General features: G+C 38.0%; 1 protein-coding gene across 1 annotated transcript in view; it reads right to left on the bottom strand.

The window, feature by feature from the left end:
* The window catches only part of LOC140238815 (uncharacterized), a 123,528-nt gene that overhangs the window by 30,344 nt on the left and 66,374 nt on the right, over positions 1 to 26,810 (bottom strand). Inside the window, exon 4 of the mRNA XM_072318715.1 lies at positions 8,706 to 8,852. Coding sequence (XP_072174816.1) covers positions 8,706 to 8,852 — 147 coding nt within the window. The remainder of the gene's footprint in view (positions 1 to 8,705; positions 8,853 to 26,810) is intronic.

Here is a 26,810-nt window from a genome sequence, read left to right as displayed (position 1 = left end):
TGACCACGCGGGGGCAAGTCGCAGTTGTACACGGGGCAGCGTACTAATGACATGAAATGAATATTTCCCTTCTCACCGGCAAGCTGACCACTAAACACCCTGGTCTGGCACTCGACCAATGAAAAACAACAACAACAAAACATATTGCACAGAGTTACACACACACACACACACACACACAAATGCACACACACACAGTCCTAATACAAGAAGACCACAGATTCTATAGGTGATGTCAGTAGGAGCCAAGAAACCAAATACACACTGGACAAGGTCACTGTACTCTCACAAAGATAAGAAGCAAGTTGATTGCTCCCACAACAACCAAAAGAATGAGTACAGGACAACCAAAATTTGCACCTGGGCCATTGACATCGGCAACAAAACCCTAGGTGTGTTTTTGGGGGGGTTTTTTTTCACTTTGTGGACTTTCATAGGAACGTCCTAAGCAACTACACTCAAGAACTACACACAAAAACCGCAAAATGAAAATGAATCTATAAAATGCATTTTTTTTTTTTTACTAGAGCAATTCGACAACTGTACACATCAACTTGGACACCTCTGCTTCTCATGAAATCATATCTGCCATAAGTATAAGGCCCTTCATCAACATTATGATATAATTATGAAATCTTGATCACTAACCAAGGATTGAACTTGTATCCTCTCGACACAAAGAAAATATTTTCCTCCTTATAATTTCTATCCATTATACCAAATAATGATTGTACTTACACCAAGGGGGATCTATGGTTAGAAAATGGCTGAATTTTGGTGACCTTTGCCCTTTCAAATTGTCATTTCAAACAACTGATTGATTTGATTCTATCTTTCTTACCAAATGATATTCTAAAAGAAAATTCCCAGGTAAAGTTATGGCTAGAGAATGATATTTTTAAAGTAAGCAGAAACCATCAACATTTACCTTTGACCTTTCACCATTGTCATTTCATCAAAAGCTATATCACCCTTCCTAACAAAACACACTAGCACTGGACATTAAGAGATGTCCACTGGCAATACTTACTGCTAAAATTATGTGAAAGTTTAGTGACATTTGACCTTTGACCTCAAGGAATATTTGCCCTAAATCCAATTAAGAGCTTCTATACCTCAAGAAGCATACCAGAGCCAAGTATGAACCTACATCAAATATCCACAGAGCAGTTTTTGTAATGATAATTGGATGCCGGAGGAACGCACGGTAAAACTGAAAATGCAAATTCCTTTAAACTGCATATACATGCCTTGAAAGGTCCCTAAAATATAAACAAACAAACAAAGCTATTGTTCTTGCTTTTAATAAACACATTTGAAACCATCCAGATTAATCTTACCATAGATTATTCACCATTAGTGGAATACATCCTTAAAAATAAAGTGGTCAAGGTTTCAGGAATTGTAAATAATTAGTAAGTCAAGAGAAAATGTTTAATTTTCCATTATGCTGAATAACTACAATACTCACACATCCCTCTCCCCCTTTGCACAAAGTACAAAATTAGGGATAATTCAATTATGAAATGCTGGCCAAATTGGCAATGCGCAAGGTCAAGTGAAGAATTGGTTGGCCCTTGATTGAGGTTGCAAGTTTCTTTTTCATGTACTTTGGGAGCTTGATGGATGCCCCACCAAACAAAAAATATTCACAACATTGTAATTAAAATTTCCTGTGAAAAGCTATACTACAGTCCAGCAAACCCACAGAAAGGTGCTTCAATAAAAAAAAAATAATAACAATAAATAAATACATACATAAGTAAATAAATAAATAAATAATAATAATAATGATAACAATAACAATAATAATAATGGTATCCAATGGCATAACACTTTACCTTGAAAATTATCAAAACACCACTTACGAGGCAAGGGTTATACGAGTTGAGTTTTTGACTTTAACCTTCACACATAAGACTATTACACTTGCATTGGTCATTGCCAAGATTTAATATACAGTATCATGATACTTCAAAAATAAAAGCAGTGACCAATTTGAGATTAGAAATATATAATGATTTCAAATCAATATCAGAGTTGAGTATAAATCATAAATTCAATATTTTACCAATTATATATTCCAGTCTTGAGTTTCAGAGCAATTGAAAATCAGAGCAAACTCTACAAATATCAAAATCTTACACAACTGTAGTACATATTCGTAGCATCTCATCTTTGTACAATTACAGAATTCTGAAAAGCATGATTTAAGTTCCACAGCTGATGTTCAAATAAAATCTAAAACCCACTGCAGTGTCTCAGCAAAGCTCATGAAGTTAAAACTTGATTGATTCACAAACAGAATTGTGAGAAATCATGCACTTGGTTTCTAACAAAAAGAAAAGAGAGAAATGAGACAGAGAATGCAAAGTTTGAAAATCAGTGAGACCATCCCACTTCATCTATTCAAAATGTATAAAACTTTGCACTGATTTTTCACACGGCACAGTTAATAATTAGTCCCACATGTTTAAAATGAGGTTCAGATTCTCATAACTCAGACTGCAGTAGTCAAGTTTCCTTCTTCTTTGATGTTACATACATTTCAAAGTACGCATTAGTCCCACATACTTAAAATGACGTTAGATTTTAAATGACCCCTGAATAGAATGACTATATCATTCCTTACCTGTACTTTACATTACAGACAATTGAAGAAAACAACAACATCCTGAATGCATGTACCTTGGGATAAGAGTCTGGGACAGCTGCCTTAAAGGTTTAAGAGGCAGTGTTCGAGGGGGAAATGTCACAACTTTCACAAAAACAAAAACAAAAACAAAAATCCAACTTGCAAACAAAACAGAAATAGTCTGAATTTGTGCCAAGAGCATAGCTGGGTCATGGTAACAATGGAAGATGACATACATGTACCTGCTTTAATAGTGGGAGGAGTCAGTGTTGTACAAGACTTTATCTAAAGCTACTTCATGATCACAGGTAAATACCTATTTATATAAATGTATTTTTGTTGTTCTTTTTTTAACAAAACATCTGAATAAGGATCTACGCTAATAACACTTTCCCATCATTTACACACAAAACAGAATTTCAATATAAAATCATATGTTGATAATGTAATTAATGCCATAAATGATGTACTTAACATAAAGCTATAAAACAGCAAACTCACTTTAACATGGGACTTGATGCTTTGCTCGTATGCAAAGTTTTAAAGGACAGGTCAAAATCAATCTTACAGTCAACTTTACTTGATTCTACAATGTAGGATGGGTAAGTTAAATTTGACTTTGTTAATGCAACTGGATGGCTTTTAAGACACATCAGTGCTCAACAAAGCAAATGTGTGTATTCATGATTTAGATTTTTCTGTCAATACCAAGGCAGGAAGTGATTATTTTGTAGGATTTCTTTCTTCTTTTTTTTTTTCCCCCACAGAATGATTCCATTTATACAGAGATGTTGACAAACCTAAACATGATGGTCTAGATTTGTGATCAAATTTACAAACCATAATGGAATTGTCCGGATATCAGCAATTTTCACACTTTGGATCCACAGAAGTCAGCTGTGATATGATATGGAATGATGACCTTATCATACTGCCAACCCTGAAATGCTGACAATTTTGCCACTTTTGCCACTTTGGCGCAAAACTACTTCCAACACTAAACCCCCATGCCTCAGTGACAGGTGGTGATTTTTGGCTACAGAGTCTAACCACAAGGAGAGCTGGACGCCAAGCCAGCACATAAAAGAAAAAAAAAAAAATCCTACTAGTCCCACACATGGTATTTGATGTTATATATCATATTTGTGATGACTGATGCCATGTTCAGCATTCTATGGCTCTAATGCTCATTTGTACATCCTTAACCAATTGCTCACCAGGAGCAGACGTTCTATTCGATAACCCTGTCTGCGCCAGAAGCTTTGGACAATGTGTACAATGCTATCGGGTTTACTGTGTGCTAACTGACACTAAAAGTACACAAAGGGATTACCATACTGTAAAAGTGGAAATTTTCGCGGAGTTGAAATTTTCGCGCATTTCGAGCAATCTGAAATCAGCGCGAAAATAAAAGCACACAAATATTTTCGCTTGCCATTTGTTTCAGTAGTTGATGTCTGGATTCCATGGAATTCAAAACACGCGAATCTCTTTTTTCCCAGCCAAGCGCGAAAAATTAGTCGCGCGAAAACATCCACTTTTACAGTATTTCAGATATACCAGGTTAATCAAGTGTCCTATTACATGAAATCTGTTATTTGCATTACATGTTGCTTATAGAGTGTTTTGCAAGCTTAATGGTCACGTTTTGTCATTATAATGGGGTCCTACCGGTGCATTTGTTGATCGCAAAGTACTGTTAATAATTTCACAGCATAGGACGCCATCAGTTCATGGGGACATCATGCTCATACAGTTTGCTGCAATGCTTTCCAGAATTGATATTTCGGTGAGGATGCATTGCGCCTCAGTGGATAAATCTCCAGACCCTTAATCTTGAGGTACATGGTTTGGATCCGCTGGCAGCGGCGGTTGTGTCTTTTATCCCCGATACCCAATCCTTCAGAAAGGATATAGAGCCGCAAGTCCCACAGTATCATGCTCACACAGGCATAAATGTTCGTCCAAGTGGTCAAAGAACGCAAATTCAAACACATGATTAATACATTTTTGTCAAAAGTCTGGCATACTGTAAAATATGATATATTCGCGGCATGAAAATTTCGCAAATTGGAGCTGATGGGCTTTCTCTTAGCATGAAATTTTCGCGAATTGCCACTGGCATCAAATGCATATTGTGTAGGCAGGAACTTTCACATACATTTTAATTTCGCAAATTTTGGCGCTCACAAAATTCGCGAAAATTACAATGCATGCAAACACTCCTGGTTTTACAGTATTGCATTTTCTTTGGAACCTTTGGTAGTGAGTTTGATGAACTTCTCCATTGTCTGAAGACTACATTGTGTGTTCTATGCAGCACATCACACAAATGTGCAAGGTAGGAATAGCTTGGATGCTCATTAATATTTAATATTTTTTTCCAGTCCTATTAATAGGAGTATTTTCATGTGTTCAGACATTTCTTTGATGTTCTGGTGCGCATTGCTTGGTCCAGTATCTAACGTCCAGTGTTAGAATTAATACTACTGTATACGCTGAATTTTTCGTGAGGATCTTATTTTTTTCGAATTTTGCGAGTTGATGCTATTCGCAAAATTAAAAACACACAAAAATATTAACTCTCATCCCAACATGAATGTGAATTGTATGTATACATTTCTCCATTCAGACTGTATGCCACAATCACGAATTCAACCACTCACAAAATTGTCGGTAAGTCCCAATTCGCAAAATATTAGACTTGTTAGATATATGCCACATGCAGTATTTTACTTTATGCAGTAGTTTGTTCTGGATTAGAATAAAAGATCTTTCTAAAGATGTGACCTTTCCCATTTTAAAGCATTTATTTCTTCTTTAAGTCTGTACACATCTATCTAGTTTGACTGCATAAACAAAGTGTTCCAAAGTATGGAAAAGAAATATCTATTCTCTTTTATTCTAAGCATGGGTTTCTAACATGGGTCTTAGTATAATTCTATGATAATCGAATTCTGGAATATTTCCCACTAAGGTGTAAGAACACAAGTTGTCCCTGAGCTGCAATTTACCAATCGAAACAGCCAAAAAAACAAAACATGTGATAAAAGTTATGGCGGCATCACAATTTACAAAAAATACAGTACATTGAATACTGCTTCTACAGCACTCTGTGGCTTAAAGAAAGGTGAGCAGCTCACACATTTTATCAGTGATAACACTCACGGTCCTACAAGTCCTACATAAAATGAATAGACATACACATAAATGCTCACGAAATCAGCGTGGTATCGACGTGACAATATACCTACACGGTGCTTTCACATTCACATCTGAAGAATGGCAGAGAGTGAGGAAAATATTAATGGTGAAATTCATCCAAGTTTTTTCTTCTTTTTTTTTTGGAATCTATATTACACTCCGGGGCTGAAGGTGAATATACATATAAACAAATAAATAGATATTTTGTCGTCAGTATGCTAATTTCTTACCTTTGCTTTACACTGTACTAGAGCTGAGGCAGGTCTTCTATCGCAGTCCCGACTCAGTCTATTCCGATTACGTTTTTGAGACATTATGGCGTACAATTCCCTCCTATCAACTACGTTATTGTCCATGGAATGTGAAAAGTATTACTAAATCAGCGCTGGTCATTTTACTTGCTCTAGATCCCTTCAGAGAATGGTAACAGAAAGACATAGGATTGCAGTTTCCTCTCCAAGAATCACTGGCAAACGGCGCAATGAGGGGTGAAAAAAGGTTCCAGATCACACTCTGGACTGCGTTACACTGCAACACACAAGCAAACACAACGTGACAAAGTTTGTTGACCCTTAATAGTTAAGAGCAGTCCCACAAACTTATGAGACAGAAGAAGGACTCAAAATTGACAATGACTACAGAGCTTTACCCCGTGTATCATTTTTCCTGCGTGGGAACTATTCCGCATGTTTTAAAGAAAAGCTGCGTGCAGAGCCATATCATCGCGTGTGCAACCAGCATGGAAACTAGATACGACTGCAACCGGTAGTCCCACGTAGCAGTGGTTCGTTAGCACTTGTGTGTATGTGTGTATGTGAGTGTGTGTGTGTGTGTGTGTGTGTGTGTGAGCGACAGCGAGTACACACTCCCTTAAAAAAAAATACAAACACAACACATGTTGCTTCTGCAGAGTTCATGGGTCGACAGTGTGAGAGAGAGAAAAAAAAAAATAAGGAAGAAGCCAGCGCTTTGAAAGAGCGTACATGGATGTGAATTAGGCACATTAGCTCCCAGGCGAAAGTGGGGCATCGCAAGTAAATTACCGGCTAACGCAAACTTCCTAATGACGATTTTCGTGAATCCACTCTCCCTAAAATGCCTTCCTGAGATATGGAGCCCCACAGCTCCCAAAACACATCACCTGCTTACACTCCAGGCTGGCGATACAGGGCCACGAATTTGCAGGTATGCACTGCGGCGAAGGTACATCAAAAAGCTACTCACCACCAAACTGATATACGCTGTAATTGACCGGCTCGTTAATATTTTTTTTCAAATTTTATGCATACTTCCTTCACGACAGTAATCCATAGCAACCCCAAACCTTTCCTGAGGTTCATTTGAGGTTCTTCCTACCTAGCAACACTGGCTGTAGGCAAAACAAATTCCAGGCTAGGCAGAAGCATATGAAGTCGACAGCTCACAACTAGTGGGGTGGACACATTGCATTTTCAAAACAGGTATAACCGAACCAGTCCTAAAAACTCCATTCTTGTGGCCTTGTTCTCATTCATTGTTCACTGGTAGCAGTAAATGAGGTAGAGTTAATAATTGTGTTTCATTTGAGCCTTTTGTTTTTCATAAAGAATTGCATATTTCAGAAGCAGAATTTTCCAAAGCCTCTTCATCATTAAATTTATGGCTGATTCTCAAATTGGCAACACATTTCATAAGCTACAAGTTCCTGTTTCTTGAGAAAAAAATGGGCAAACTTTTGTTGATTTCTTCCTGATTTTTTGCACACTGAATGACTCTGACGAGGCTGAAATTTTTCTCCAATATGAATAATGCAGTGAAATTTGGAGGTGTCAATTTCATGCCAAAAAGATGACAATTTCTGCAACAAAATTCCCTAAGGACTATGATGACTTTGAAAACTAAATTCCACATATCTTAAACTGTACAGACCATACTTTCCACCCCTAAAAAAAATATATAAACTAGTAGAAAACAAAACATCTGTCTGTCTAATGATATGGCATATACTTAGATATTAGATACACTGAAGGGTGCCTAGGAGTATACTGTAAAAGTGGATATTTTCGCGCGACTAATTTTTCGCGCTAGGCCAGGTCAAAAGAGTTTCGCGTGTTTTTAATTCCGCGGAATCAAGACATCACGCACAGGAACGTATGGCAAGCAAAAATATTCGCGTGTTTTTATTTTCGCGCTAGTTTCTGGTTGCGCGAAATGCGCGAAAATTTCAACACCGCGAAAATTTCCACTTTTACAGTAACCTTCAGGCATGAATCGGCGATAAATGTCTGTAAATGTTTGCCTGTAATTTCCTGGTCTAAACCTTTCTCATTCAAACAATGCATGATGTTGTTCCAAATGAGGTGCTCAGTGACAGTAAAACAAAGTTCTCATTGTGGTTTTGATGGGTTTTTTAAGACAAGACTATGGCAATTGACATGATCACCATGGGAAAAGCATGATAAAGGGATGGTAATGGTCATGGAATTCTGCCAGTATCCATAACACATTTTCCTTTTCCATTCATCTCATCATCGTCATCATCGTCATCACCGTCATCACCATCATCACCATCATCACCATCATCACCATCATAATCATTACCATCATCACCATCACCACCATCACCATCATCACCATCATCACCATCATAATCATTACCATCATCACCATCATCACCATCACCACCATCACCATCATCACCATCATCACCATCATAATCATTACCATCATCACCATCACCACCATCACCACCATCACCATCATCACCATCATCATCATCATCATCATCATCATCTTCATCACCATCACCATCACCATCATATCATCATCATCTGCCCTTTGACCTCTGACCTCTGCCCTTTGAACCCCTGGATGGAGCCAAACCCACCTCATAGCCCTCTTGGGTGATGAAGACATGGCAGTACTGGACTCCGACGGGTCCCTTCGGATTGCGTGCCAGGAAGGCAAACTGGCCAAAGTCGGGATCGCAGGTGGCGTACGAGATCCTCTTCAGAGCATGTGCCATAAGCAGTACCTGTATGAAGGGTGGGGGAAGGAGAGAGAGAGAGAGAGAGCAGTGAGGGGTGAGAAGAATAATTACATAATTACCATCAAGCACATGATTGAGTGGAGGGTAACATGAAACAAGTATGATGAGAGCTGAATGATTTTCCACTTCCTTAAATACAGAAAGTGCACTATATACTGTATACGCCAAGTATTTTGTGATGTTTTTATTTTTGCGAATTTCACAAGCAGGTGCTATTCACGGATTCAGAGACACTAAAACAAATATTAACTCTGATCCCGACATGAAAGTGACCTGCATGCATACATTTCTGTGATCAGTACTGTACTCCACAATTGCGAATTTAACCACTCACCAAAATGTCAGGGAGTCCAGATTCGCGAAAGTATAGACTCGCTAAATATTTGGCGTATACAGTACTGCATACACCATGAATTATATTTTATGAGTATTATATTTCCTAAGTTGGGACTCGCAAGACAATGCCGCTCGTTTTTTAATTCATATTCAAAAGTCACATTAATGGCATGAGAAATACCTGTTATACCTTTCAAGGAGAAGTTAGTGATTTCCCACCTTGGATGAAATGCAACACATTTGAGTTGCAGGAAGCAAAATTTGGGAGAGTTGTTAGTTTGGAAGTGCGAACTCTCAAAATTTGCAAATATAAAACACTGCATGTATAGTACTAAACTCTTTACTTAGCTCATACTTTAACTGAAACACTCAACAAAGCCAGGGTTAAATGAAAATATATATATTTTTAATAATTCAACTACTGGTAGCAACACATCAGTTTCGATATTACTAAAGATCATTATTACTACTAGTTGTAATACTACTGTTACTGCTTCTACTACTACTGCTACTACATTACTACTATTTCTACTACTACTACTACTACTACTACTACTATTACTACTACTACTACTACTACTACTATTACTACTACTACTCAATACTACCACTACCCCTACTACTTCTACTATCACGCTAATTCTACTCCAAAATCTACTACTACTACTACTACTACTACTACTGCTGCTATAGTACTACAAGTATCACTACTACTTCTACTACCACTAATTCTTCCAGTACATACTACTTCTACTGCTACCATTACCTCCGACTAATATCATGATTACTTCTACTTCTACTATTATTTATATACCTGTATGCATTAGACCATCCCACTTTCTACTCTCCCTCTGCCGCCCCCCCCCCCCCCCGTTCTTCTACCTTTCCACCGTCCCCACCCCCTTCCCCCCCCCCCCACCACCATCCTGCAATCTCCACCTTGCTGCTATCTCTATTGACCATACAAGCAGGAAACATTCTCTCTTTGAACACTGCGATAACCTGGTGTCAAGCAAAATTTTCTCCCAATAATTAATTAGTTTACACCTCATTACGCTGGCTGATGAGGCAAAACACGCACAGGACGTCGAGGACCCGACCGAATTAGTGCCATACACCCTATCACCACAGGGGGCAGCATACTAACGGCTAGAGGGTATATAGCGTTAAACTTTCTATTATAACTCATGGAGAAAAGTACAGCAGTTATACATTTCCCCCTCAAAATGCCTGTACCTACCCATATTCCCTGTTCTTACACATGTATACATATCATTGAATTCAGCAACTTGCATACATATATGAGGGGTTTTTTTTTATAAGATTTTGAAATCTGCTGAAATATACACCCAAAATTCAAGCAAGTATTTGTATGTAATTACACATGCTGGATATTTTGCTTCTACAACAAAGATAAATTTACAAATTAATAAATCCACCTATTGCTATGCTTAGAGATTCAGAATGTTGCAAAAATTATGGAATTTGGAAAAAAAAAAATTATCCTGCATCATCTCACATTCATAATCACACTGATACATAATTTATGATAGACAGCAGGAAAAAGAAATCTTAAAATGATCACACATTACAATCAAAGATACCATTGGTTTAAAATATAAAACATTGCAAGCAGTCAAGCAAGAAGTACATGTATATAAGTTGTAGAAGTAGAAGTAATTAGTAAGGAAAGTAGAAAGAAGTAGCATTTATAGTGGCCGCAGTGGTAGTGTTAGCCAATTCATTTTACAGTTCCTACAACATAGTCATAAAACAAGAAGAACATGTAGAATGAGTAGTAGAAATAGCAATTACGTAGCAGGGAAAGGAGCAAACAATATTCTAGCACAGAAACAGTGGAAGTGTTGGCCATAGAAACAGAAGAAAAAGAACAGCTACACAGCAATAATTTGTATTTATGCAGCAATACCAAAAGTAGGAGTAAGTAGCACAGTGCAAATGTAGTAGTAGTGGTTGTAGCAGTAGTTGTAGTAATAGCAGTCATAGCAGAAGTTGTCCTAGTAGAAATCATAGTAGAGGTGGTATAGCATTAGCATGACTTTTATCCCCCCCCCCCCAAAAAAAAAAAAAAATAATAATAATAATAATAATAATAAATAAATAAATAATGAGATACCAAAGCAAATGTCACAAGCATAAACTCACTCTCTTTCACAACTTCAAAAACTTGACGGCTTATGCTAAAACACAGTTACTGTAATACACACAAACTTCAATGTTCACATGTACACCAAACCTCCCCAGCTGTAGGGGGTAACTAGACAGTGGACAAATTAACACTCGCATCCTACTGTCTAATGGAGTGGGGGGGGGGGGGGGGGATGGGGTGGGGGGGGGGGCAGCACTCCTGGGGGAAGGAATGATCAGCTGAGAGGCCAGGAGGAAAATCTGTGATTTCCTCATCATAAACTAGGCATTCTCCCAACAGATACCTTGAACTATGCATCCCGTACAAACTTGCTTTCAGGGACAGATATTTGGACACACAACTTCTGGACGTGTATAATATCTTCATGATTATAACCCTATGAAATGTACAAAGTCACATTCACAAAGACAAAGTAGCAGGAAAGCAACTGTTTTAGCGCAATTCCAACTATAAGCTTACGCACATGTAGTTGAATTCATTTCATGTCCAAGCCATCTAAGATATTTTACATTTATTTCCAGGAGACAGAAATATCTGTCCCTTCATTTAATAACCTCAATAAACGAAATTAACAGTCAGTAATACTGATATCTGTTCAATGACCAGCACTCTTGACAGGGGGAAAGATTTTGAGAGCAGCTACAGCCGCCAGAGTTCAGTCAACTTCTGGCTGCTGAACTCCAGGTTGGGAACTCTGTCAGGAGTTTTGCGGTTTTGATTTGCAAACGTCTGTGAACTTGAATTCAAACAGAGTGGAGCGACTGAACACCGATGGTTATCGGCATCGGGCAAAGCAGAGCAAAATGTGGAACAGGATATGAAAGAATTCAATTTCCCCTCGGAGAGCCAGATATCAATATTGGGTTTATTGCACCTTGCCGCATTATTCAAACAACCTAGTGTAACCAGAGAAGAATGCAGTACACGTGTAGAGTGCACTCCCGTTATAACGAACGCGGTTATAACAAAATTCCGGTTACAACGAAGCAAATATTCAGGCTACAATAGTAAGCCCTCTCTGTTTTTGTATGTTAATTTGTTTGGTTACAACAAAATTTCGATATAACAAAAGAAAACTGCCGGTCCTGAGGACTTCGTTATAACAGGAGTCCACTGTATGGGAAAAGAAGCTAGATATTTACTAAAGTCACACTTATTTGTTGTATCGAGTTCCAGCATATGGGTAGCTCTTCTTCTTTTTCTTCTTTCCCTAAATCCCTACACTGGACTCAACCGAAATAGGCTAACTGTAGGCCTATCTGAACATGATTATCACCTATGCAAGTGCTGTCAAACATATCAATAAATTCATGACCAAAGTGTGCAATCTGGGCCCATTTCATAATTTGATGTTTAGGATAGCAACTCTTGCTGGAATGGTAACTTCAAATAGCAACAGCCAATCAGGAAGCAGGGTTCTTGTCATTACCATGACAATTGCCATTCCAGCAAGAGTTGCTATCATATCAACATTTTATGAAATGGGGCCCTGGAGAGCATCACATCTTGAATGTGTACCCTTCTTTTCAATATTAAACCCTTCTTTCAATAACATACAGGCATCATGTGGTGTATCAACATTGATTCTATGAATTTAAAAAAAAAAGTCAAATCGGAATTTGAATGATGAAATCATATCAATTTTGCGATATCAAATCTCCACATTTGTCGCCATGACAATATTTTGCCCCTTATAGATACCAAGAAGTTCACATCAAGATGGCTACATTTCATTCTGAATGGGGAAAACATGAATTCCTGGACATTTTAGCTTTTGCTCAACATTTGAAAAAAAATACAACATAATTTGGTTTCATACATACACTTGGATGACAAAATATACAGATACCAGTTGGTGGAAGAAATGGAAATGATTCGTCTGTGCTCAGGTTCAACCATCAAAGTTTTAGTCAGAGAGCAATGGTCATATTTTCACTTGGCTTGTATAAGCATATATATATATATATATATATATATATATATATATATATATATATATATATATATATTATATATATGATGTCTTTGTTGATAACCTGAAAAATTCATAAATAGCATATATATTTTTGTTCTATCACGACCAATTTTTGCTTTCTAAATCTCTTGGAAGGATGAATGCGTTCATGTTTTATACCATCCAAACACAAAGGTTATTATGGAAACTGTATCACCATGAGCTCAATTATCATGTCCATTTGTGATACCTCATCAGTATCAAACAGTTCAGTTTCACACAAATAACATATTTACAATGGAAATACGAAGGGTATGAATATCTGAATGGTTGGGGGAGGGGGATAACCGTCTGAAGGGGGTTCAATAGACGAACGGTTGTATCCATGAGGAACCATTCAATTAGACTTGGTACAAAGTGGCAGGCTACGTCGCCTCCCTGCTTAAGAAGTAGCATTGATATCACACTCTACTAAAAGCTCCTTGAGGTTTGAAATATGGGTTGGAGAGAGGGCCCGTGTATATATGTGGGTGTGTATGTGTGTGTATAGTGAGAGAAAGAGAGAGAGTTCTGTATTTTTAGGGAAGTACTGACTACGTGTATGAAATGAGTGACAGAGATAGGGAAAGAGACCAAGGTAGACGTCTTTGGAAAGAGAGGCAGGGATATTTTTCTAAAACCTGGTGCCGGAGATACCCTTGGATTACTGTTGACAGACACTTCAATCAGGCATACTCCAATTAATTAAAAGCTTCCACATATCCGGGATATTTAGGGGAATAGTGCATATGAGTTCAAATCCAAAAGGCATGTATACAGATTCGGAGACATTTCACTTTGTTTTACCCCAAGAGAAAGCTGCAGCATCACTGCTATTTCAAGAGATTTAACTTTCCTTTCATAGAGTGGTAAATGATGAAGTAAAAAAGCATTCTTTCTTTGGTAGCTTTATCCTCTTCTACTGCCAACCTTGATGACTTTGTAGAACACAGCGAAATTTTGAGAAATTTCTGCAGAACTGATTAGAATAAATTCATGAATGCATATCCATCATGCATTACATGATGCTCAGATCAGATATGAAAATATTACTGCTAATTCTGTAATATCTCACTTTTTTTTACCTGCTCTTCCATCTTCCACTCACATTGTAGCAAAAAAAAAAAATGGATTAAAATAAAGAAGAATAAATGAATAATAATAATCAAAAATCAATACATTTAATATGTTTGCAATGTTACAAATGCTTGCGTAAGAAGTGATAATATGCAATCTTATATCTCTGTTCAAGAAAGATGCAGTGGCAATAGCAATTTCAAAACCATCATCAGCATCATCATCTCAAAATGTAACATGTAATTTCTATGTTTTTGGTGAACTGCAAATGGCAGGTTGTGTAGGAAATACAACTAATTCAGGCATATCAAGAACAAATTATAGCTCCCAAAAGATTTCAGAACAATTACATTGTGGTGTTTGTGACATGTCTCATTATGTAATATATTAACCTACTTTCATTTTAGCTGAGATAATCTTGAATTTTACCATCTTCATGACACTGACAGATTAGCCCTTTTTTGATGCCAGAGACTTTGTAAACAGTTTGTACAACATTATGGGAGTTTCTGTACTACATTGTAACTGGTACTCCAAACACACAAACAGTCAGACCGCAACACCCTGAAAAGCCTTCTCATTTATCGTACGCGTATGCATGGACCTTGCGGACATGAATACGTAATGAGCTGGAAGACCATATTTTTAGAGTCCCTGTAAATCTAAACGACATTACCAATCTTCCTGATTAATACATCGATAAAAAGCTGAAAAGTTGTACTTTAATGACATTCGACTACTTGAAAGGTTGTGACATATAAAATATACTGAGCAAGGAAATTATAAAACATAAAATTTGCATATTTTTCATTTTTCTTAGGGGGTGCATTAGAACAATGAAGTAAACGTGGACCAAAATCGAAGAGGTATGAAATGAAAGAGGAAATATCATACTATGGAAATATGATGACTTCATGTGGACTGATTATTGGAACGGGTCAGGTGATCGAATAAATCATTGCGTTGTACAGTTAATTTTTGACGAGATTTCAGTTTCCCGCGAATACGCGTTTCTGATTGGCTAATTCCCTCTGAGTGGAGAGTTGAAACAGTTGGTCAGCGCGGAAGGACAGTAAACGTGTGCTGTACATACAGTAATACTCTGTGTGTAGATAAAAGTGTAGGACCCTATGAGTGTGTGTGTGCGTGCGCACGATGTATGTATACGCGCTCGGGCTAAGATCTCCACGTCAACAACAAGAACAACACTCCACTCTGATCGACAGCTCAACTTTGGCTTGGACTTTGTTTACTCAGTTAGCAGTAACTGTTGCATTAATGAATGGCTCATTATTAATCAATAATAAAAGATCTAAAACTTATTGTGCACACATAGTTCTTTGGGGATCTCTATTGTGAATTACAATAATTATTCCATCTAATTCCACTGTATACATCGCTGAGTAATTTAACTAATGATACCCTGAGAGCACATGATCATGCATGTATCTCAAATTGCCACTCCACGATTTTCACTCGACGAGACTTTCAATTTTTATAGTTTTCTAAGCGAGGGACCGATTCAGTTCTTAGTGTACTATTATAACAAGAATCTCTAGAATGTTGGATATCAGTAATGAGTTGATTCAACTTTGGAACGGGTCGGGTGATCAATAAATAGAAAGCCTTGTCATAATATGTTCTAGGATCGTTTTAAAATTGTCAGTAGGATGCGGTGATAAGAGTAACGGTATCTTAAGTTCATTTCACATGATATAAGCATTAAAAGGTCTGATTAATATCAAATATTCACAAATCATGTCAATTAGTCACGGAGAGTAGATCTTCATGTCGTCAATAAATGAATCTCGTAGACCATGCACTTTGTCTCTGAATTATCTCGCAAAATCTCGGGTGTTGAGAAGGACATGCGCAAAAAACCTGCGCATACGATAAATTTTTGATTTGAGCTCATTAACAGCAGCGTTGCGGTCTGACTGCAAAGGATTAAACACAAAACTGGTTACTTTTATGGTTGTTGAGGATCAATTCAACCACAAAATCAATCCAGACATGAGACTAGAAATTCTTCTCTTCATACCAAATGGCCTCAGAGTTTTTAACAACTAAGATTTGCCAATTCTTTCTGGAAAAACAAGTAAAAGAAGTGCAGTTTGGCTTTTGCAGCTTCCCTCAGCCAAATTTGACCTGAAATGTGAAAATATCAGGATTGACATGAATCGGGTTATTTAAACTTGAAGCACATTGAATGTATAATGAAAAAAGTATGATTTTGATTTCGTAAATGCTTGTGTTTCTCTTTGGAGTAAAGATTATTGTAGGAAGACCTCTAAATCATATGGAAGGCACAGCAAGTGAGGCTCAGCTGTCTGCTGACAACTATTTGAAATGTCTCCCTCTATTGACACAAACATTATAATGAAAACTTCTCCTCAGTGTTGCTGAGCACTTCTCCTGTTGATCTGGGAGAAAATTGTCATATCCTTTTATATCCCCATAAAAAAGTAGGACACTCCTCTTGACCTTTCAAACAGCCTGCATTCAAGGCTGCTTCATTCACTTTTATTAAAGTGATTTAGTAAGTCAAAATGATACAAACACACGATATACACTACAATTTAGTATTAGCAGGCCACTTCATCTGTTAAAGGACAAGTTCACCTTCATAAACATAAGGATTGAGAGAATGTAGCAATATTAGTAGAACACATCATTGAAAGTTTGAGGAAAATCGGACAATCCGTTCAAAAGTTATGAATTTTTGAAGTTTTTGTGCAGTAACCGCTGGATGAGAAGACTACTGCAGTGTGTGAATAACTTAGATGTCACATGCGTACAACAATATAAGGAAAATATAAAGAGAATTTCACAAAATTTCATCTTTTGAATTTGAAAAAAGTACACATTCCCCCGACTCGTTACCGACAAATGTTATGGGTAATATTATTCCCCCTGCCTTTAGAAAGAGGCAAGTCAAGTGCTCTTTTATTATGCGAAAAAAGTGAAAATATGTTGAATTTTCTTTACATTTTCTTTATACTGTTGTACGCATATGACTCACAAGTTGTAGTAGTCTCCTCATCCAGCGGTTCCAACACAAAAATTTTAAAAATTCATAACTTTTGCATCGATTGTCCAATTTTCCTCAAACTTTCACTGATGTGTTCTACTAATATTGTTGCATTCTCTCAACCCTTATGTTTATGAAGGTGAACTTGTCCTTTAAAGTACACTGATACACAGGAAAAACTGAACCACACAAATGCAGGGACAAATGAACATCTTTGAGTCAATTTATTTGTTGAATACATGACGATTCTTCAGGGATATGTCATGGTCTGTGCAAACAAGAATTTCTGATGTCGAACTTTCTAGTGCTATACTCATCGATCTGAAAGCAAGTAAAGAGCAAACTTGGCTATGATATTGACTGGTGTATTATTAAAGGGAAGGTAAACCCAAAGAGCAATGTGGATTGAGTGAAAGCAGCAACATTAGTAGAACACATCAGTGAAAGTTTGAGAAAAATCGGACAATCGATGCAAAAGTTATGAATTTTTAAAATTTTGGTGTTGGAACCGCTGGATGAGGAGACTACTAGAGGATATGACGTATGAGTGGACAACAATACAAAGAAAATATAAAGGATATTCAACAAAAATTCACTTTTCTAGAATTATGAAAGAGCAGTGGACCAACCGCTTTCAGAAAGCAGGGGGAATAATTGCTACCCTTAACATATGTCAATATCAAGTTGATGGAATTTGTAATTTTCATGAAAAATGGATTTTTGTAGTATTTTCTTTATATTTTCTTGATATTGTAGTCCACTCATACGTCATAACCTCTAGTAGTCTCCTCATCCAGCGGTTCCAACACCAAAACTTAAAAAATTCATAACTTTTGCATCGATTGTCCGATTTTTCTCAAACTTTCACTAATGTGTTCTACTAATGTTGCTGCTTTCACTCAATCCACATTGTTCTTGGGGTTTATCTTCCCTTTAAAACCAAATACAGAATAGAGGGTACACTGAAAACATGATAACAGCAGACTTTGTGACCAAAAGAACTGTTTATGTTTTAATACAGTATAATGATGCTAATAGTACATTCTGGTAGCAAAAGTATAAATGGCAATATTCTGAAGCAGCATATTGGATGGGCTGTGAAATGATATATCTAAAACTCTACAGGCTGACACTGGCAAGACAAGTTCTTGCTCCTCAGCACTGGATAGCACACCCTCTTGCAGTTGTGGTAACTGCCTTCTGATAACACTGAACTTAATTTTCTGACTGTCATGAAAGCAAGGGACAAGGCTTTCAAATGAAATTGTAGGTTTACCCAAGTAGCGGTACTAATACTGTCTTGGGTTTGTGTTTTATACTGTCTTATGTTTATATTTTGTTCCATCACTCTGACTTGAACCTTGGGGTGTGACCAGCACACAAGTACAGTTAAAGGACAAGTTCACCTTCGTAAACATAAGGATTGAGAGAATGCAGCAATATTGGTAGAACACATCAGTGAAAGTTTGAGGAAAATTAGACAATCGATGCAAAAGTTATGAATTTTTAAAATGTTTGTGTTGGAACTGCTGGATGAGGAGACTACTACAGCTTGTGATGTCATATGCGTACAACAGTATAAAGAAAATTGAAAGAAAATTCAACATATTTTCATTTTTTTTTCGCATAATAAAAGAGCTCTTGACTTGCTTCTTTCTAAAGGCAGGGGGAATAATATTACCCATAACATATGTCAGTAACAAGTCAAGGGAAATTGTACTTTTTTCAAGAGATGAAATTTTGTGATATTCTCTTTATATTTTCCTTATATTGTTGTACTCATGTGACATCATACGCTGCAGTAGTCTTTTCATCCAGCGGTGACTGCACAAAAATTTCAAAAATTCATAATTTTTGAACGGATTGTCTGATTTTCCTCAAACTTTCAATGATGTATTCTACTAATATTGCTACATTCTCTCAATCCTTATGTTTATGAAGGTGAACTTGTCCTTTAACACACTAGAAAATACTGTTTTGTGTTTTCAGTCAATATTTCAATTATACAGTCTTCCTTTCTGGAATATAATACTGTAAAATGAGGAATATTTGTGTGCATTTGAATTTTGCGAATTTTGCGAGAGCCAAGATTCGCGAAATTAAAATGTACATGAAAGTTCTTGTCTACACTATAAGCATTGAATGTTAGAGGCAACTTGCGAAAAGTGCATACCACGAAAAGGGCCATCTGCTCCAATACGTGAAAATTTCATGCCACGAAATATTGTGTTTCACAGTATGGGGGTAAGGTGAAAAGTAACCTACCAATGGCCTGCTTGCCCTCCAGCAAAGTAATGTAGAAATAATATGCATTACAGCCTGGATCTTAAGCTATCTTTTATAACAAGATGCTAGCATCAGCCGACATCAGAGTGGTCCTGGCTTGTATCTGTCACTACCTTAATCCATTGATTCGGCTGAGATCACTGGGTCAGCCCTGTCAGAGAAGAAACAGTCAGGGCCATCCACTCACAAGCTTACAACCATGAACTTTGACCCAACAGACAAATGGCTCTATGAATATCTCACCTCATCCATCAATCTGCTATAACGGAACACAAAATAAAACAACAGCAATAGGCGTGTCTTCATCAGCCCGAAGTTCAACTAGCGGGACATTTTGCGGTCTTAGAAAATAGCCCGATAGAGCGAATGTGCGTCTTCATCAGCTCGAACAGCCTACTTCGGGAAATTAGTCCGAAAATTGACGCATGCGCACTTTGCATCATTACTCTGCCTAGCTCGCTGTTCGAAAGTGGATTTCCCCGCTCAAAATCTCCTACAACACCGTACGTACGATACTACAACCAGGGAGGTGAGCAGTACAGCAAATTCTCTCCAAAGGGATATTAATAAAGCTACTCTTCTGTTCATTGACACATCTTATATGAAATGAACGAATTGCAATGTTTAAACAAGTCCAAAATACACACAATCTGCAAGAATCTTTAGCTAAGGTAGAGTGGACCAGAAGAAGAAGTTTACAAAAAACAGCTAGCATGCACGGAATCACCTCCTTGGTTTTAAAGATGTCAACGTGCAACAGTAGGCCTATAGTACACACATGTGATCCTTGAATACGCCGTGAGTGTATGCACTATACACAATCACCAGCTTGTACATGCGCTTTCAATAGCCAGCTGGCTAACCAGAAGCGTGGAGGGATCGAGAAAATTTCGGGCTGATGGAGACGCACCCGAAATAGCGCGCTATTTCACGAATTAGCGCTCTAGTTCACGAACTAGACCAAGATTTTGGGGGAAATTTTCCCGATCAAATAGCGCGCTATTTGCGTCTTCACTACACAGATAGCGCGCTATCTTGACATCGGACTAGTTTGGTAACCGCAAGATAGCGCGCTATTTTGAAACTTCGGGCTGATGAAGACACGCCTAATGTGGATCTACACCAAACTTATTTCAGTCTTCTATTTTCTTGCCAATGTAAAGTCAAGAAAATTTTGTGATGAAAATTTGAATTCTTTTAATTCTTTGAATCAAGAAAAATCTTCATGAAAGTAAATGCACCACAATTACTGCCATTAAAAGTTGAACATTAAATTGCTTCATAAGTACATCAATAAAATATTGCAGCCATAAGCATTAGCTTCAATGAAATGAAATAATCTAATACAAATAGTGTGAAAAAATACATATTACATCTTATGTATGGAAAGTGTATAAGATCATAAAAGGGGTAGGGATTGTTCCTTCAATCTTGGATATAGATTTGCAACATCACATTTAATTTCACTTAACACCTGGACTGCACCCATGAAACATAGATGAAGAAAATGAAACATTTATGTCTGAATTTCTACGAACTTGGAGGAGGTACAGCCAAGTTACAGACACCCTTTTCTAGAACCCTAATCTTTGGGAGCAAAATCAATGTTTACCCCCTTTAAAGCTGACGGAAGGTACAAGCAGAGCAGGGAGACCAGCTCCCAAAGGACAGGGGCAGGTTGTGTGGGTAACTACTATACTGAGATGAATAAGAAGCCAGCTTTCTCCTTCCTTTTCTCCTTCCTCCCTTCCCTGGCCCTGTGACCGACCACAGCAGGCAGCCGCTGGGGCTGGAATTAACCTACTGCCCTCTAGCAGTCAGATACTGCCAGTTAAAGGGCAGATGGAGCGGTTGTCAGGCAGCTGTAATCCAAAGTGAGCGAGGAGTATGGATTCATGGAAGCACAAGGCTGCAGGTGAAAATCTGATGAAAGGTGGCACTATAACTAATCCTGAAAGTGTCGAAACTGTTGAAACTTCTAGCACTGGTGACTGATATCCAGTGATATTCTCTATGTTGGACAAAAATTTTTCAAATTCACTGCATTTCTACAGGTACTGTATATTAAAGTTCAGAGTATTCAACTCTATGGATACTTTCCCCCCCCCCCCCCAAAAAAAAAAAAAAAAAAAATAATAATAATAATAATAATAATAATAAAAATAGAAATAAAAATAAAAAATAAAAAATAAAGAAAAAATAAAGAAAGAAAAAATGCTCTATGCCATTTCATTCACTTGTACTGAATGCTTAATGCATTTCAATGCCCAGAATTCAGTTTATGCATTAATTGTCATTATATCAGGCAAGCCTTATGCAAGCTCTCTGATTGTCAGGAACAAGTTTTGTCAAAAAGGTAGAAATGTATTTTGAATAAGTTTGAAAACCAATCAAGCACTAGTTTACTGTGCTGGTTGAAAGAATAACGGACACCAAGAAAAACTGTAAGTACTCCTATCATGCAGTGTGACAAAAATAATAAGGTTGTGTTTTATGAAAGTGAAATTGATCTAATGACTACTAGGACCAGAAGTGACATGTTTGAAATCTCTGGGGCCATTTTCACACTGGTTGAGATACATAATTGCAATGCTGAATACAGTTACAATTGCAGATTACGATTCATACTTTTACAAGACTGAGGAAGGCTTCACAGATTCTGCGGTTTGGAATATCAGACCGAGGAGGGGAAACGTGGCTTCTGTCCGAGTTTCCATCAATCACTTTTGAGCGGTAAGTACCGGTATACATGCTCGACTGCAGTGCGAGCCTCTGAGGAGCATGGTTTTTCTGCGGAAGTGGTTGAAAGGTCACTGTAAGCTCCGCCCCCAAAAACATGATTTGGAGGTCAATCTGTACACACAACTGTTTTGTTCCGTAATTCTGGCAAATCGTGACTGGAAAATACCTCCGGATCGTCATTTAAATGATGTTTGGAAGTACGATTCAAATCACCCTCTGCAATTCCACTTTGCATTCACACGGCAAAACTGCCTAATTCGAATCATGATTCTAGTAAATGGTTCATTACAATCGTGTTTCAATTTACGCACTCTCGGTACACGTGAAAACAGTCTGGGAGTTTTCATCGCCTCAGAGGTAAAAAGTTAAAGTTTAAAACCAAGTACATTCTTCCCAAACTTGTAATGGGCCTATGGGCTTTAGAGGTCCTATTTACCTTTGGGAGCAGTGATTTAAAAAAAAAAATTAAAGATATCACATTTGATGCATATGTGTAGGTCAGTTGTATCACTAACAGACATCCTACCATATAAAATTTTTGCAGTAAATTTGCAGGAGATATCACTGTTTTTCCTCAATAAACCATAACTGCAGACAGTTTAGTCTGGAAACGACAGTGGGTTTTGTTTCATCTGCAAATGGTAAATCATGCCTTTAAGCTTCACAGAGCATTATAAAGCCTGCAAAGCTTGCCTGTCTATGAAGTTGACCCACTGTTACATGGCTACAGGCAGCATGGCGTCACGCTCCAGGAAGGAAATCTGTGCGGAAGGTTTCTCTCCTGTGAAGGAGGGAGGTGCTGGGATACTTCTGGTAAATGAGAATAACTACAACTTTTCACAGTAGTCCCACATGAACATATATGTGCAGGTACTTTTGTGGACAGCAAAGGTTTACAATTTCATTCAATAAGCCAGTTTACAGTTTACAATTTTATTCAATAAGCCAATTTACAGTTCCATTTTGCACATGAACAGAAAATTGTCATTTGTACAATTAAATCAAGCATTTTGGTTTTTAAATTCACTGAGAAAAGCAACTGTGGCATAATGATAATTCGTGTCATCCTTATAAATGGTGCTTGCTAGCACATCCACCTGACAGCAAGTCTAGTATTTGGCAATATTGATAGAAAAAAGGTTGGTAATGCATTCTTTACAGGAAAATGAAATGGTGCCTTCCGAAGAGTCAATTCACGGACCATTCAGGCCCTGGTCTGTTATACCCAAGTCGTTCTTTCTTTGAACAAGAATTCCAAAAATTGTTACATGAGCTATCTTATGGATTACACCGTTTTGAAAACAAGTGCCCAACCAACTGAGAAAAATGAAAGCTCATTGCACGTGAAATTATTGCGAACTGGCTTTTTCTTTTTTTCTTTTTTTGCTGGTTCACGTCTTCTAGGGTTGTGAAGCAATTTGTGTGTCACACCATTCAGAGCACATGTACCCCGTCTTTCCTAATTTTGATTTTCAAGACAAAGAGTTCTCTTGAGGCGTCCACAGATATAAAATAGGAACTGCATTTCATCAAAAATACTTGATGAGGTGTCTTATTCCATAACGTGGAAAAACAGATCTTTTCTCTACTCCGTGGGAAGTGATTTACAAGCAACGTGCCAGAAGTACACTTTGCGGTGAACTGCCTCAAAAGACAAATAAATCCAAGCCGCCCTTCTTTTTTTTTTTTAGTTTCAGTTATGATACATTCGGCTGCACTATTCAGGTAATGCAACTTTCGCCATATGATGAAGTTTCATATTTGACCTCTGACATTGCTCATATTGATGGGTTTCTGCGGCAAGAGGTGACATTTTTCATCCCTCTAGAGTTCCATTCAGTCTCTTGACTAACAGTCACAAAGCAAAAATTAGCACATTTGCAAAATGTGATCTCAAATTTTCAGACAATTTTTTATGCACCCTTCAGTTTTACATGGTGTCTGCAAGCCATAAAACCTCTTACGGTGTGACATATTCATATGCTCATAAAGTAAAGGAGTGATGACCTGTACCTATAATAAAAGTTTTGGGGAGCTTAGGGTCTACTTCCACATTCAGTCTTATCAGATGAGTTTGAAGGATGAAGAAGGAAAATTCCACACTAGAAGTCATTAGGGTCATTCACACTTATGGTGAAATACCGCAATATTTTGCATGGTTTTTCGCAATGTGAATGCAAATACCTTATGAAATATCCCAGTGGTATTCTAATGAGGATGGTAATTATAAGTTCGAGCCAATTGAGCATGCAACATTTAAATGTGGTCCTGTCACAAAATACCATCCTTTGGACAGCCGTATCTTTCTCGATCCATTACTTCCCAAGACACAGTGGATCGTGCGCCGAGTCTATGTGGACTTTAAAATCTGGCAGGGAATGAGTTAACATGACCTGATGATGCACTCCCTGTCTGCTCTCTATGGCAAATGTGCCTTAACACAATGCTCACCTCGAAGAGATGTACTTTCTGGGCAGAACTACCACGGCACTTCCTGAATGATAATGATACCAACTGAAATGTGTGCTGCAGTATCTATTACCGTGGTATTTCGCCAATGAGAACAGTGACAACGAATTACCATGGCATTCATTACCAGTGCAGTAAATTCCAATGTGAATATGCTTATTACATTAAAAAGGAGAGAGGTTTTAAAAAAAGGCAAAAAAAAAAGTGCTAACATGGGAAGGCAGAGGAAAGGGAAGATAGTAAGGTTTGTTTTTGGTAGGACTAAATATGAGTGGTACACAATGTAGAAAGCATGAATGGAAAGAAGAAAGGACAAGGAGAAAGAGAAGGGGAAGAGAAGCAGAATGACATGGAAGAGGAACTGGAGGAAGGTGAGTCTTGGAAGACACAAGAGCAGGAGGTAGAGGTGGTGGTAATAGTGATGGTGGTGGCAGAAGTGGTGGTGGTGGTGGTGGTGGTAGTGGTGGCAGTGGCAGTAGTAGTAATGATAGTGCTGATGGTAGTGGTGGTAATGGTGATAGTGGTGGTGATGGTAATGGTAATAGTGGTGGTGATGGTGATGGTAGTGGTGGTGGTGGTGGTGGTGGTAGTAGTAGTGGAAGTAATGGTGGTGTTGGTGCTGGTGGGTAGTGGTAGAGGTAATGGTAATGGTGGGGGTGGTGCTGGTGGTAGTAGCAGTCACAGTGGTAGTGGTAGTGGTGGTGGTGGTGGTGGTGGTAGTCACAGTGGTAGTGGTGGTGGAGGGAAGGGAGGGGAATGGCAGGAAGATAGGGGAGGACATAGAACAAGTGGAAGAATAAAAAGATGAAGGAAGGAAAGACAGAGAAGTGGACAAAGAAAGGCAAAAGGAGGAAGTGGAAGACAACATAGAGAAATGTAAGAATAGAAGGATTTTACTCTGTCACAAGACTCAAATTGGCATTAGCATTTATGCAAAGTTCTTTCATATATAACTAGAAATGTCGCTACAGCGACTGGTTATACCCCCGCCAAACAACATTTCATAAGCTTTGGTCAAAACAACATTTCATAAGCTTTGGTCAAAAAACTGAGGAAGTAGTTAAATCCGCAAGATCTTTCCTTGATCTTCTGCCATTAATATGCCGTTACCATGGCAACGTACTTTCGGGTACTGTCGAAAAATGCGTCTGCACATCTACAACCAAAGGCACACATCTGTACCAAGTTTCATGGAAATTGGGCAAAAACTGAGGAAGTAGTTTGCAACACAAAATTTTCCATCATTTTGGCTCATAATATGTGAGCTGTTACCATGGCAACATACTTTTTGTCACTGTCAAGAAATGTGTCATGCTGACCTATATCCTAAGACAAACATTCATTATGAATTCCATGAGAATTGGAAGAACACTGATGAAGCAGTTTTGCCATGAAGCATTTTGCCCTATATTTTACCAATAACATGCCGTTACCATGGCAACGCACTTTTTGCCACTGCGGAAATATGTGTCTTGCACATTAACATATTCAGATGAACATCTGTACCTAATTTCATAAAAATTGATCAAAAACTGTGGGAGGAATTCGCGATGCAAGATTTGTACCCATTTTTGCCCATAATATGCCGTTACCATGGCAACGTACTTTTGGGTACTGTCAAAAAATATGTCTTGCACATCTACAACCCAAGGCACACATCTGTGCCAAGTTTTATGGGAATCGGTTGAAAACTGAGGAAGTAGTTCGCGACGCAAGATTTGCAACGGACCGACTGCCCGACCGCCCGGCCGCCCGACCGACCGCCCGACCGACCGCCCGACCGTCCGCTGATTCCTATATACCCCCTTCAAACTTCGTTTGGCGGGGGTATAAAAACAA

The sequence above is a fragment of the Diadema setosum genome, chromosome 15 (genome assembly GCF_964275005.1).
Source record: "Diadema setosum chromosome 15, eeDiaSeto1, whole genome shotgun sequence".
In the NCBI taxonomy this organism is placed as follows: Eukaryota; Metazoa; Echinodermata; class Echinoidea; order Diadematoida; family Diadematidae; genus Diadema; species Diadema setosum.
The sequence above is the reverse complement of the archived record's forward strand: the minus strand, read 5'-3'. Positions and strand labels throughout refer to the sequence as shown.